The sequence below is a fragment of the Vulpes vulpes genome, chromosome 13 (assembly GCF_048418805.1).
Source record: "Vulpes vulpes isolate BD-2025 chromosome 13, VulVul3, whole genome shotgun sequence".
NCBI lineage: Eukaryota > Metazoa > Chordata > Mammalia > Carnivora > Canidae > Vulpes > Vulpes vulpes.
In genome coordinates, this window is record NC_132792.1 from 104,200,337 (window position 1) to 104,214,688 (window position 14,352).

Below are 14,352 nucleotides of genomic sequence, written 5' to 3' on the forward strand. Positions count from 1 at the left end.
AGGGTATAACATAAAATGAAATACTGTAATTCAAAATTTAGGTAAATTATAACTTTAGAAACACACCAAAAAAAAATAGGCTAGAAGAAAATTTATAAAATACTTAGAGTTGTTTTAAGGGGTTCAGATTTTGAGTGATTTTTCTCATCTTTTCATCCATTGACAGATACTTAGTAATGGTTCTTATATTACTTCTTAAAAGAAAACTATATTTAAAAGAAAGATTCCTGCTGGCAAGATACTCTAGGTAATTTCCCATTTATAGGTTATTTCTTCTTATGAATACAGAGATTTATTCTGACTTCTAAAATAATCGTATCCTGAGGTTAGAGTTACACTTCATTATTGTAATGAAATCCTTTGCAGGATTCTTTTTTCCTTTTTTTGTGATCTCAGAAATATTTTCTAGTGTAGTTTTCTGACTATTGGAATAGAATAAGCCCAAGTCAGTCATTTTTCTCTTCTTTTATTACTCTACATCTGTGCCTTATCAGTTTTCACCTTTCTAAATACCATCTATATGCCGATGGTTCCCCAGTGTTTTTCTCTAACTCCAGCATTAATTTTGTGATGCATGTATGGATCAGAATTCTGGATGTATACCTTTAAATTAGTAAGTCCAGAACTAAATTTACATTTTGTTTTTCCAGATTGACCTCTTCTCTATTAACTGTCTTACCTAATTATACCACCATTTACCCCCAGACCCTAAAGTAATCCTAAATTCTTTCTCCTCCCATCTGACACATCTAGTTGGTTTTTATATCTTACTGATCCTCCCCCCACACTATTTCTTCTCATGCATTTCTTTTTAAGATTTTATTTATTTATTCATGAGAGACACACACAGAGAGAGAAAGAAAGGCAGAGACATAGGCAGAGGGAGAAGCAGGCTCCATGCAGGGAGCCCGACGTGGGACTTGATCACGGGTCTCCAGGATCATGCCCTGGGCTGAAGGCAGGCGCTAAACCAGAGCCACCCAGGCGTCCCTTCACATGTGTTTTTTGACTCTTCCTCCATATCTCTGACCTACCATCATTGCTCTGTTGAGGTTCTTGTCATCTTCCCTACAGTCCAGTACTGCAGGCTCCTAATCTATCTGTCTTCTAGGAATGTCTTGTTCTAGATCTATCCTCATGCTAACAGAGGGACAAGGGCATTTTCTTCTTTAAAATCCTCTGGAGCTCTTTATTATCTCTTTCATGAAGTCTAAGCTCCTGGCCATAGGATTTAGACATTTGCATGGCAGGGTACATATCTTCCCTCTGGAAACTGATCCCAACCACCCTTCCCTCCCCTGGAAATGCCAAATAAATAATCATGTTTCTGTCTACCACATTCAGCTTTGTCCATTTGTGCCTTGTTCTTTCTGTTCCCTCTACTTGTAGTGACCTCTTTCCATTTTGGACAGATTAACAAAAATTTAAAGATTAATACTATCTATGTTGACTAGGGTAGGGAAAATAGTTACTCTCAAGAAATTGTAATTTGGAAGTAACTATCAAAATTTTAAAATAACCCTTTTATTTTTTATTTTTTTAAAGAATTTTATTTATTCATTAGGAACACAGAGAGGCAGAGATCTAGGCAAAGGGAGAAGTAGGATCTCTGAGAGAAGCTGGAAGTGGGACTCGATCCCAGGACCCCAGGATCATGACCTTAACTGAAAGTAAATATTCAACCACTGAACCACCCAGGCATCCCTTAAAATAACTCTTTTGAGCAAATAATTTCTTTCAGAAATCTATTCTCAAGAAGTAGCCATACATATTTTCCTAGTCTGTTTGAGTTGCTATAACAGAATACCACAGATTATGTGGCTTATAAACAAGAGAATTTGAAAAAAAAAAAAACACAAAAAAACAAGAGATTTTGATTCTCACAGTTCAGGGGTCTTAGATCAAAGTCTAAGATCATGGTGCCTGCAGGTTTAGGGTCAGGTGAGGGCCGACTTTCTGGATTATAAATGTTCCACCTTACATTGAGTCCTTATGTAGGAAGGGGACAAAGCTCTCTAGGGTCTCTTTTATAAGAATGTAAATCCCATTCATGAAGGCTCCATCCTCAGGACCTAATCACCTCCAAGAGGCCCTCACCTCTATATACCATCACATTGAAGACTAGGTTTCAATATGAATTTGGGGGTTAGGGACACAAGCATTAAATCTATAGCTCATATATAGAGAGAAGTACATACCAGATTATTTATTACAGCACTATTTTAGTGGATAAAATTAGATACAAACTAAATGTTAAATAAGGAAATGCTTTAAAAATTATATTTCTGCTCTATAGGATGTGAAAAATATTATGAATATTAATATCCAGTCTGTACAATATTAAGAACAAACAATAATTCTGTGGGAAAATCTGGTTGTGTAATTAAGCAAAGAAGCATGTACCTACCAGTGTGTGCTAACTGCTGTCTTCTATTTGAAAATAAATTTAAAATACCAAACTGTAGAGTTGAATACAGGCATCTATGCATACAAACAGAGGAAAAGCTCTGGAAAAAAACATGGTAGATCCTTAGTAGTCATTACTTCTAAAGTAATAGGTAGAGTTAGGGGAAATTGAGAAGGACTCATTACTTTTAATTTTGTGTAATGATATAACTTTACACTTTCCATATAAATTCCATGTATTGATTTGCTTACATAAGAATCTTTAAACAATAACACAATGGACACAAGGGAAGCATCTGATAGAATTAGAGAGAAGCCAAATTGTGGGTAAAAGAACAAAAATGAGTGATTTTCTGTTTTGAAAAATTTGGAAAATACAGTAAAATACCGTAGACCAACAACCAGTGGCTGAAATTCACAGTTGTGGACATGTTGTCATAGTTGCTATGGATTTTTTAAAAATTAAGTCTAGCAGGTAAAACGAACTTCTTTGATTTCCTCTTTTTCTCAGAGGCAATCTGGGTCATAAATTTGCTGTGTTTTATACAACAGAATTTATATATGCAGAATTTCAGTCTTGTTATGAATATCTAGGTAAAAGTATGTTTTTGTCTATAGCTATCATCTACTGGTGAATATTTAGTTTATTGACAGTTCTTTTTTCTTAAATAATGTCTCTTTGTGAATGTGCATGAGGTTTTCTGGGGTCTATACCAAAAAGTGGAATGCTGATCTGCAGAGCATGCATACTTCTGTTTTGTTTTGTTTTGTTTTTCCCTAGATATTGCCAGATGTCTTTCCAAATTGGTTGTGTCAATTTATATTCTCACTAGAGTATTTTTTAGTTTCTATTTCTGGACATTCTCAGCCAGTACTTGGTATTGCCAACCTTCAAATTTCGTTCTACTCTGTAAATTGTAAAATGTTACTTTATCAACAGCCCTTGAATGTTTCATGAGTGTCCAAGTCTGTCAGGCCCCTGAGGGGACCACCAGGAACTCTAAGGAAGCTGCAGTCCTAATTTGCTAGATGCCATCAAGCAATGTGGTGTTAGATGCACAGAATTAAATGCTACACTTGTGGTAATGACTATAAAACTTCTGGAATTTCAGAGATGATCATGGACTGGAGAGGTCATTGGAAGTTTTTAGGAAGTGAAGGTAAGGGGATCTTGACACATGAATAAGAAGAGAGGAAAACAGAAGACATTGAAGGTGAAGGGAGTAGGAAGACAGGTAGCATGGCTGGAATGAAGAGTAAGCCAATAGTCAAACCATTATTAATTGTATTTAAAATCTTAGCCAGAAAGGGATTAGCAAAGCTTTAAAGCACACCTATTTTAAACTCATCATTTTACAGATGAGAAGATTGAGGCCTGGAAAAAGGGGGCCAGCCTTTATAAATCATTTAGCCTATTTGATAAGTGTCAAAAAAAAGTGCAGAGGATTTATTGGCGTATTTAATTCAGACATCCGATGGATTGACCTTCAACATGACTAGATAATGCAGGAGTTCAAGTGATAGCATCTTCCCCACACCCCCTCTTTTCTTTCCATGTTGTGCTCTCCTTTACTCTGGTTAGCTTTATTCTTGGCAGGCTCTCTTTGTGGAGGCAGCGGTAGGCACCAGCTAATTGTTTTTGTACCTTTACAGCTTATGTTTCCACTGAAAATAATGTGTGCTCTTTCTCTTTATTTTTATATCAGTTCCCCAAACTCCCAGCATTTGACCATTTTGTTTAATCTAGCTAGCCTTCCTGGTAGGGAAATAGGGACCATTTCACTGGTAACTAACCTGGAATCACATTACTGAGGACAGAAAAGTCTATAAGAGACAGGAATGCACAGCATGCATATATAAGATGGCCAGTGTGGCCTGAGTGGTGTGTATGGTGTTTGACACACACGATAATAGTCATAAATTGCAACAGAATATAGATAGTAGTCATTGCAGGTGCTTTATGTCTACAAATGCATGATTGTAACAGCTTTCATGGCAGTGATCAAGTTCATCTCAACAGACATGTTTTGAGTGGATTGAGATTGCTTGTCAGATAATACAAAAATAAATGAATATGTGACAATCCTCTATGGAGTCCCCAAACTTGTACTTGGTAGGGACAGGAAAGTTAGAAGTATAAAAATTTTGATGAAACCATGAGGGATGTGCAAAGTGTCAATATTGTAATCCAGGGAATGCCCTGGGATCACAAAAGGTGTCACCATACAGGCCGTAGTTAAAAGTTTTATTTTTAGTGGTAAATGGAGCAAGGAGTGGGATGCATTTTCAGGCAGAGGGTTTAATATGAACCAAAACAGAGAGATTGGAAACCATGGAAGCATATGATTTACTGAGTTGGATCAGATTATAGGAGAGTAGTCTGAGGGTGAAGAGTAATCTGAACATTGGAGATGAGGTAGGCGCCAACTATCCTGTAGGAGACTGTCATTTCCACTTAAAAGTTTGTGCTTCTGAAACCACTGATTTTAATAAATGAATGAATGAATGAAATCAAGTGTATGGCATGGCCTGAGGAGTCTAAGCAGTGTTTTTGTTAGATTTTTTTTAAATAGGAACATTGCTTTGGCACCAGTGGGTAGGCTGCATTGGAGCAGGGAGATACTGAAGGCAGGGTTGGGAGCTATCGAACTATCCTCCTGTGATGTAAATACTGCTTGAATTAGGAAGTGAAGAAGCCAAAAGGCAAACCAAAAAATGAACTTTGTTGAGGTACGATGGCTTGAAGAGTGTGAGAAATGCTTCAGTCGTGGGTGATGAGGAGGAGGATAGTACCCAACACTGAGAGAGTGTTAGAGGAACTAGAGGGAGGTCTCCATTGGGAGGATGAGTAAGATGACTTTTATGTTGGGTAATGTTGCAAATATATAGTATTTTCAACTACATGTGAATGTTACATATGCATTTGTCAATGCTATTCAGAGTTCCTGGATCGATTTTTCAGTTTTGCAGATTTGCACAGAGAAAAATACTCATCACAGTGCATTATTTTTTTCCACAGAGGAACAGATGTTTTGTATACCTTTAAAATAATATTTTAAGCATTTGGCTAATAAAATTAAATATTCCTGGAAGTATAACTGCTAGGTACTTTTTCCTAATGTTCTGAGTCATAAATATAGTACAGCATTTTCTCAAGTATATTTCTTGGCATACTATAATAGGGGATGTTGCTAAATATTGCAGGAGGGAGAATTTGGGTTTTTTTGTTTGCTGTTTTTTTGTTTGTTTTTGCTTATTCTTAGGAAACAGTGAGTTAAAGAGGTTTCTTCAGTTAAGCAGGATTTTTTTTCAGAGACTTTAGTATATATCCTTAATGTGTTTAGTGAGTTTGCAAAGAATGCAGCATGCTCTTTTCTGAAACTCATTTGACAGTTCTTTTGGAGCATCACTCGGGACTAATATTTCATAGAACACATTCAGAAATGCTATAGTATTAGCCATTGGTAACACATTGGGATAGGAAGAGTACAAGTAGAATATAGAAATTTACATTTTTATATGAAACTAATTTATCATACCAAATATAATTAGTCTTTTTCTTAATATATGAAATTCACTATTTTATTTTGGAAGATACATTTTTTTGGCCTAATTGAAGATATTCTCTTTGTGATTGCAGTAATAGGGAAATAGTATAAAGTCCTGAAGTGCCACCAGTGGCCATGGGTTGGTTGCCTTTGCATTAGAGTTGGTGACATAAGAAATTGGCACTTGATTCCATGTCAGTCATCTCCTTGGAATAAACTAAGGATAACATTTAAATTTGAAATGATTTTACTCCTGTTGTGCCACATGCCTCAAGGCTCCCTTCTCCTAGATCCCTTGTCATTTTGTATATATTCAGATAATTCACTTGAGTTCAGCCTGCATTTCTATTATGTGCAAAGCACTGTCAGAGTGTAAATTTATTTCAAGATTAACTTGACATATATAATGTGCTCAATAAATGTTTATTCAGTTAATGGATTGTGTTATTCTTTAATGATCTACTTCTACAAAGAGGCATCTCAATTGTGGGCATGGATTCTCTACCACATTCTCTCAAAGTTCTTTCTTCTCTAGTTTTAATAGGTAGCATCACTTGAAGAAGATGAACAATGTCATCTTCTGCAGCCTAGTTCTTAGAATAATGAAATCTACCTAGAGGGCATCATTTCTATAGGTGGCATTGAGTGAAGATGGAGCCAAACACATTTACTGTTTGCCATCATCTGGCTTTTCCTTGTGTGTTTCCTTCAAGTGCTAAATATTCTTTTTTAGTATCCAAGGTTAATTAAGTGGAGGAGGCAATTGGGGGAGAAGAATGTGGGAGATTGGAAAAAGCATAGGCTTTGGAATCAGAATAGAATTTGGATTTCAGCTCCATCGCTTAGTTGTTATTTGACTGCAGTAAGATTCTTAATCTCTCAACCTCAGTTGCATCTGCTAAACTGGACAGCATGCTTACATTTCATGGTCGCTACGAGGAGTATAGATAATAGGCGTGAAAACGCAATCACGTTAGAAATGCTCAGTAAATGTAACCATAATAATAGATCTTATTATCATTCTTTTCCTTCTACCTTTACTGAATAAGTTATTTTCAATGTTATTCACATGTTGAAGGCTATGGGGTTGGAATATAAGCTCACTTATGTCTTCTCTTATTTTTGTTCATGAAGTGAAAGTGAAATTAAAAAAAAAAAACCCTGAGCCAATTTTTTGGACAAGTTATGAAATATTTAAATTCTTTCATTTACCATCCTTTGTACCTCTTCGAGGAGGAGTAGTATTCATAATAATGAGAGTTTACAATATTTGAACACTTCAGGTATGCCAGATGTATTTCTAAATGTTTTACATGTTTGAACTCATTAATTCTTCAGAATAATCCTTTAAGAAATAGTGACTTTTATTATCCACATTCTGTAGTCAAGGAACCTGAGACCTAGAGAGGTTAAGTCTCAAGTAACACAGCTAGTAAATGGTCTAGCCACTATTGAACCAAGCTGACGGGCTCCAGAAGCCACAGCCTTATTTGTTGTGCTCTATTGCCTTTCCTGGTATAGCAGTGATCACATGACATGTAGAGAAACAGTTGCCAATATCCAGCTAAACCTGTGGTGTGTTGTTCATGTGATGTCTATAAACCAAGGATTTATAGACATCTCACTTCAGACTTTAGATGGGGGTCTTTAAAAACTATAATTTGGATTATAGGCTTTAGTTTATACTTTTATAGGCTCATTTCTTAGTTTCCTTATAGATATTATTTAGAAATAATACTGATCAACTCTTGTCCCTATTTTAATGTTTTGAGAATCTTGTCTCCTAAAACAAAAAGTCAATTTAATGAATATGATTGTATGAACCACTGTCTGGTGGCAGCTTGGTAATGTCTCCAAAGTGAATAAAAGGTCTAAGTTCAAATCTCTGTTTATATTCTAAGAAGAATATCTTTTTATATTGTTCAGGCCAATCAGGGACAAATGTTTAGGTTTGGAGTCTGAAACTGTTTCTCTACATTTAAGAATTAACTTGCATAGCATATGTCACTCGGTAATTATTTCATGCCTCATATATCCACTTCAAAAGTGTACTGGGGCTACATTTCTATATTACCTGAGAGATGTGTTGAAAATTGAAAATCATGTGGATTTTCTTCACATGGAAATATGCAGAATATCTTTCTGTCATGATCCATCTCTTGAGCTAATTGGTTCTCCCTATTCTTATATTTTTAAAACTCTAATATTAGTTATTTCTCATATGTCTGCGCTCATTAAAAATGTTAATTAATGATCTTTGAGGCACTATAAAGTTTGGGACACCATTTTTGTCTTCAAAAATCAAAATTCAGGATTGCTATAGATAATTTTTTGGTTAACATTTTATGTGCTGGGATTAGGTAGGTAACATGTATAGTTTTAGATTGTTATTTCTATCATTTTCAAGAATTCCAGACCAGTGGTAATTTTTCTCAAAGAGTAAGAAGTTAATTTGGCCTTGCCTTTCTATGATATTTTTTAAGCATCTAAGTTACAGATTTTCAGCGAATGTACACTGTGCCTATGTATGCTAAGGAGTCATGCACACACACTGATAGAAATAGTTTATTCTTTTCCACTAGTAATGACTTACCCATTAAAGATGTAAATAAATAGACAAATCCAAGAATGCATTGTTCATTTTTTTAACATTTTAAAAACATTTTGGTGAAGTGTAACATATACAAGACTTAGATGCACAAGTCCTAAGTAATCAATTTAATTTTCACATAGTGAACACAAAGATCTTCCATCAAGAACTAAAATATTACCTGTCACACCCACGTAATTTCCTTTTAAAAATATAGTCTTTATAGTTAAGATATTTTCTTAGGCCATCAACACTGGAGATACTTGAAAGGAGCTATTCTGAATTGTTTTGAAAGACAGTGAACATGTAATTGTTTCTATTAATTTATATTAATAATAGCACAATAACATTAATAACAAATATTGCTTAACAATTGCTTCTTGAATTTATTGAGTTTTTTGACTGACATTGTTTGGGATTAATTTTTTGATATTCCCATATTTGAAAAATGAGATTAAAAATATTTTTAGGAAACAGCTTTCATCTGACATTTTTAAGAGATGCTTAGTGAAATAAAGTGGTTTAAAATTTGGGTTACTTAAATATTGAACAGCCTTGCTATTTTATACATAAGGGAATGGAGGACCATAATTATGATATTTTCTTTGTCATGTCTATAAATATTCTTCCATTTGCATTCCCTGGGTACTTTTTGTGGTTTTTAAAATTATTAAAATAGATAAGCCATCCAGCCCATTCACTAAGTGTGCACTATTAGTAAAATTTTATGTGTTCTGTCAGCAATTTGATGTGATAAAGCAATGGTTTTTCTGTACATCGCACAGCACCAGGGCTCTGCAAAGCATCTCTGGGGGTTCTTTGATGTCTAGACAGTTTAAATTATGCCTGCTCCCCTGCCTCCAAATTCCACCCCTGTTCTGCTTCAGGGGTTGTGGGAAATGAAAACAAACCAGAAGGGTTCCACAACCCTACAGTCTAGGGAGAAAAACAAACAAGTAGAATAAGCTGTATATCTACCCTGGCAGGTGTATAGGAAGGCCCAATTACAGAGAATAGAAAGAAAAGAATTAGGGACAAATATTGCCCTTTGTATTTATTTCTAATTATATTCCTGATGTAGAAATACATGTGCATTACGGATAAAATGTTGTAGAGGCATTAACGGAAGAAAGTACGAGGTGCCTATCACCTCAGCTCCCCACTTTTTCCTCCCCATTGGCAGCCAAATCTACAAGTTTGGTGTGTTTTTGTATATTGTCCTGTTTATTGAAATGGTAAGATGCAGAATTGCATTTTAAGTTGGAAAGCTAACTTTATTTTCTTTCTTTTTTCTTGGTTTTCCTTTTATAATTTGGGACATCATGATTCTTCCAATTCATCTTTTTAGAAAGTAAGTAACTTTTGAAAGTTCAGAGGTTTTTTTTTTTTGTTCTTGTTAAAATGTTAACACTTTATTATTTCATACATACATATACACATATACATATTTTTATTACAGAATTTTTAACTTTTAAATGCCAACTGAAGTAATTAACCCTTGCCTTAACTGTGAATGAAGTGTGTTTAATTCATTGAAAATATGAATTGCCTTATAGAAGGTGTTTATGCTAAGAATACACTTTTAACATCTATTTGCCTCATCTTTTATACACACAGTAAATCATTATACTACATATTCATACATAAATGTATTTAAATATGTATGCATATAAATATATTTTCCTTAATATGGTCCAGGACATACTTTATAGGTTTTTTGAATATGAAAATAATAAAAATAAATAAGACTTTTATTACTGTTCAATAGAAGTACATTAAGACATTCATTTCTTCAGGAAAAGCAATCCAAATTTTCTAGACTGTATGAGGCTATTAAGAATAAAAGCAATAAGTAAATGGTATGAAAGATTTAAAAAAATCATTTTCCTATGTGTATTCTGCATTGATGAAACAGTTACCTTTTATTAAGCATTTAATTCTTTTGATTCTAATGTTTTATTGTTTTTAGATAAAATGGGCCATATAATTAGTTTTTTTTCTGTAAAGAAATGCAGGTGATATGCTTACAACTAAGTAATCAGCCAGTGATTTGAATTGTAGAATTTGCATTTCATTGAAAAGTATTTTACAATTCTTCTAAAATGCAAATGTTGTTTAGTTTTGAAATAAAACAAATTTCATATGTTTGTTTTGGGAAAGATTTTGGAGAATTATAGTGATCATTGAGACTTGGAGATACACTGTCATGTGATTCTGAAGTACATATTTTTAAATATTTCCATAGTAAGTCTTGAGTTTATGGAATTAATAAACAGTGTAATTTAATAATATATTCATGCTCAACAGAGCTTATTATTTATATGAAACTGGGTGCTTATCACTTATACTTGCAGCATGCATAGCATTAAACTGCTACTGAATAGTCAATTTATCTTCTACAATTATCTTTCACTTACTGTACCTTAGAAAGAAAATGTAAATTATAGCAATGTTAAATTATATTTGTTCAGCATTTTTTAGTGGCCTTTAAATCTGTATTATTCTTTCATATTCTAAATCTGTGTCAGGACTTCAGGAAAGAAGCAGTAAAAATGTGAGGTTCGATGTTAGGTGGACAACTGTTATATTTTTAAAAGTCTACATTCTTTCATTTTTATGTATTGGATTCTATTTTACTTGTAGTGTTCACATTTTCTTGCCAAGTCTCTACAGAAAGTCTGTGTTTCTGACAGTTTCACTAAATTAAAACTCCACAAATCTGGCATAATAATTTCCTAGCTTCAAATTGTCTGTGCTTTTATCTAGAGAGAAAATGACAAAAATAGGTATTTTGGAGTGCTCAGCATAACATGTACAGCATGATTTATCTGGAATTTGTTCATGGACAGAGATATTTCTAGGAGAGATGAATATATTTTACAGTATCAGGTATGCCTGGCCCACTTGAAATATGAGCAAAAAATCTTTTGTGAGGAAAAATAATGAAATGAGGTCTGTAAACTTGGAAAAGCTTCATGAGGAAAGATATTAAAGTAAATGCACACAATGCAATTAACGTATACGTTAGTGTCATTACTACATTGTTTTATATTAGGGCTCTTACTTCCTGTCAGATCCACTGGGATCATACTGACATGTTGGCACAGAGGAGCTGCTTCCTAAAATAACAGTGTTCTTATTATTATAATACTCATAAACCTTTATGACCATAATGAGTATATATGCTATGTATATATGCACACACATACACACATATGTGTGTATGTCTGTGTAAGTATATGCTGTGGCAACTCAGCAAATTTGGCTTTTTCATTTTATTGGTGAGTTTTCATAGTACGTAAGAAATTTCCCAATTTTTGTTTTTAGAAACTTCTTTTTTTTAAAATTTTTATTTATTTATGATAGTCACACAGAGAGAGAGAGAAAGAGAGAGAGAGGCAGAGACATAGGCATAGGGAGAAGCAGGCTCCATGCACCGGGAGCCCGACGTGGGATTCGATCCCGGGTCTCCAGGATCGCGCCCTGGGCCAAAGGCAGGCGCTAAACCGCTGCGCCACCCAGGGTTCCGAGAAACTTCTAATTAAATAACATGAAATTATGTTTCTATCATAGAAATTCAAAGCTTAATATCCTAGAGGTACTCTTATCTGAGAATATTTTGGATTAAATACCTAGAACCCCTAAGGCACAATGTGGTGGAGCAAAGCCTCTAATCCATATTGGTTCAACCAAATACTGATGTTTTAGCATATTAGGAAGTAAAATATACATGGAAACATAAGTAAATGAAAGTAATAATTATAGCTCCAAATTCCAACTTGCAAAAATATTATTTTGCAAACAAAACCCAAAAAAGGTTCTAAAGTCTACCCCAGAAAATACATACATATGCATTTCACAAACATCTTTCTAGGTATAATGAATATATTTCAATACTATTTGTACATATGTGCTTTGATATTCTTAATCGTTAGTTTAATGCTGTTTGATTCCTTTTAAAAATCTATTTTCATAATTCAATCACTTGCATCTTTATTGTAGAACATAAAGCTGGGAAGAATTCCCAAACACTTATTTTTTTATTGACAAATCTGAGAAAAGGATGTCATTGTAGAAGCTGTATCAGGTATAAACACAGATATAGATTTTTATTTGGCTGTGTGAGAAATGCAGTCCTGTGAGTAACTTAAACACTTGTAATTTCAAATCAGTTCTTCCCTGGTTTCTTATTATTCTTTTGTCGCTTTTCAACCTATAGGATGGAGCTGTCCTTGAACTTGGTTTATTTGATCATTCAAGTGCAACCATCAAGTTGTCTGTAATATTTAAAAACTGAGGCTTCATGGTATTATTTGTAAAATAACAGCACATAAACATTTGGGCTCTGGTTTCTTTGAAATAGAGTGTTGGTTGCTTTATGAATAAAAGCATAATTTCAATTCAGGAGACTTTTTGCCTGGAGCCTATAAGACAGATGCATCTGATTAACTTTGGCAAAACTGGACTGGCCTGTTATTGTAATGTAGATGTTTTCGGGGTTGGGAGGATATTTTAAAAAGGCATGTGAGAAGGTCCTTTTTTTTTTCTTTTTTTGAGAGAGAGAGAGAGAGACTGAGGGAACAGTTTTGCCACAGAAACTACATCTCAGATTGCTTCATTTTTGTACACTTTTATTTTCTAGTGGAACTTCTCCATTAGCCTGTCTGAATGCAATGCTTCACACTAACACTCGAATAGGGGATGGAACATTCTTCAAAATCCCTGGAAAGTCAGGCCTCTATGCTCTCAAAGTAAGTTGGATTTTTCTGCATATTATGTCTGTTATTACTGTGTATCATGCATTTTTTTCAGACATTTGAAGGTAAACAAAATTAGATTTGGGTGAAGGATAGAAAAATGACCCCTATGCCTTTTAAATGTTTTCAGATGTCTTAAAAATGATTTCATATTAAGAATAAACAATGACATTTTTCTTCAAGGAAAGCATATCTGTGGTTTCACTCTAACATATGGTAATGGAAAATAGTTGTGGCTTCCTTAAAATTCTTGATTCTTAAAAATTTACATGGAGGAGTGCCATGAATCATCAGCCAAGAGCTTTAGATGATCATGGTTGCAGTAAACTATTTGACTTTATGGCCTCAGTTGATATACAGGCTTCACACCTGTACACATTGTTGTCTTTTATAAAAATAAATTTATCCATTATTCCTGAAAAGTTGCTGATTTAAATTATTCAATTTTGAAACAGCAGTGTATCAAGGGAATTTTATTTTATTTTATTTTTTTCAAGGGAATTTTAAATAATGCATAATTGTTGTGTGAGAAGAATAGAGAAATGAAATAAAAAGCTTCAAATAATGGAGTCTTAATTATTTTAGTGTAATCCCGTTCCCTACTAGAATGGGAAATGCTATCTAAGATGCAAAATTCCAGAAGACAAAAGCTGATGATCTACAAATGGTAACTTGGAACAAATAAATCAATGCATTTTTTCTTATAAAGTTAAAAATAAGTCACTGCTCTAATAAATGATGGATTACATTTAAAGTTCATTCATTTCTTTTGAGAAGACAGTTTTTAATGTTAAAAGTTATACCTGGCGAAGAACCAGGGGTTCCTTCTCTGCTACTAAAAACATGGGACCCTTCTTACTGTGTGTTTCAGAAAATAACAGGTTAATCAAAAAGACTTGTACTATTTCAGTTGCTTTTTGTAGCTACTTGGGTATTTAATTTACTGGTAAAATTCTGAGTTGTGAAGCCATTTTCTAATATAAAAAAAGTGTAGAATTGGGGAAAAAAGGAAACAATGTATATCAAAAGGAAACTTTGTTTTGTGCAGATT

The 14,352-nt window shown here is 33.9% G+C and overlaps 1 protein-coding gene across 2 annotated transcripts in view; it reads left to right on the forward strand.

Annotated features, from left to right (window-relative positions):
* Positions 1-14,352, forward strand: part of ASXL3 (ASXL transcriptional regulator 3) — a 178,775-nt gene that overhangs the window by 53,479 nt on the left and 110,944 nt on the right. For both annotated transcript variants that reach the window (XM_072732136.1, XM_072732135.1), the window contains one exon: positions 13,187-13,295. In XM_072732136.1, coding sequence (XP_072588237.1) covers positions 13,187-13,295 — 109 coding nt within the window. The remainder of the gene's footprint in view (positions 1-13,186; positions 13,296-14,352) is intronic.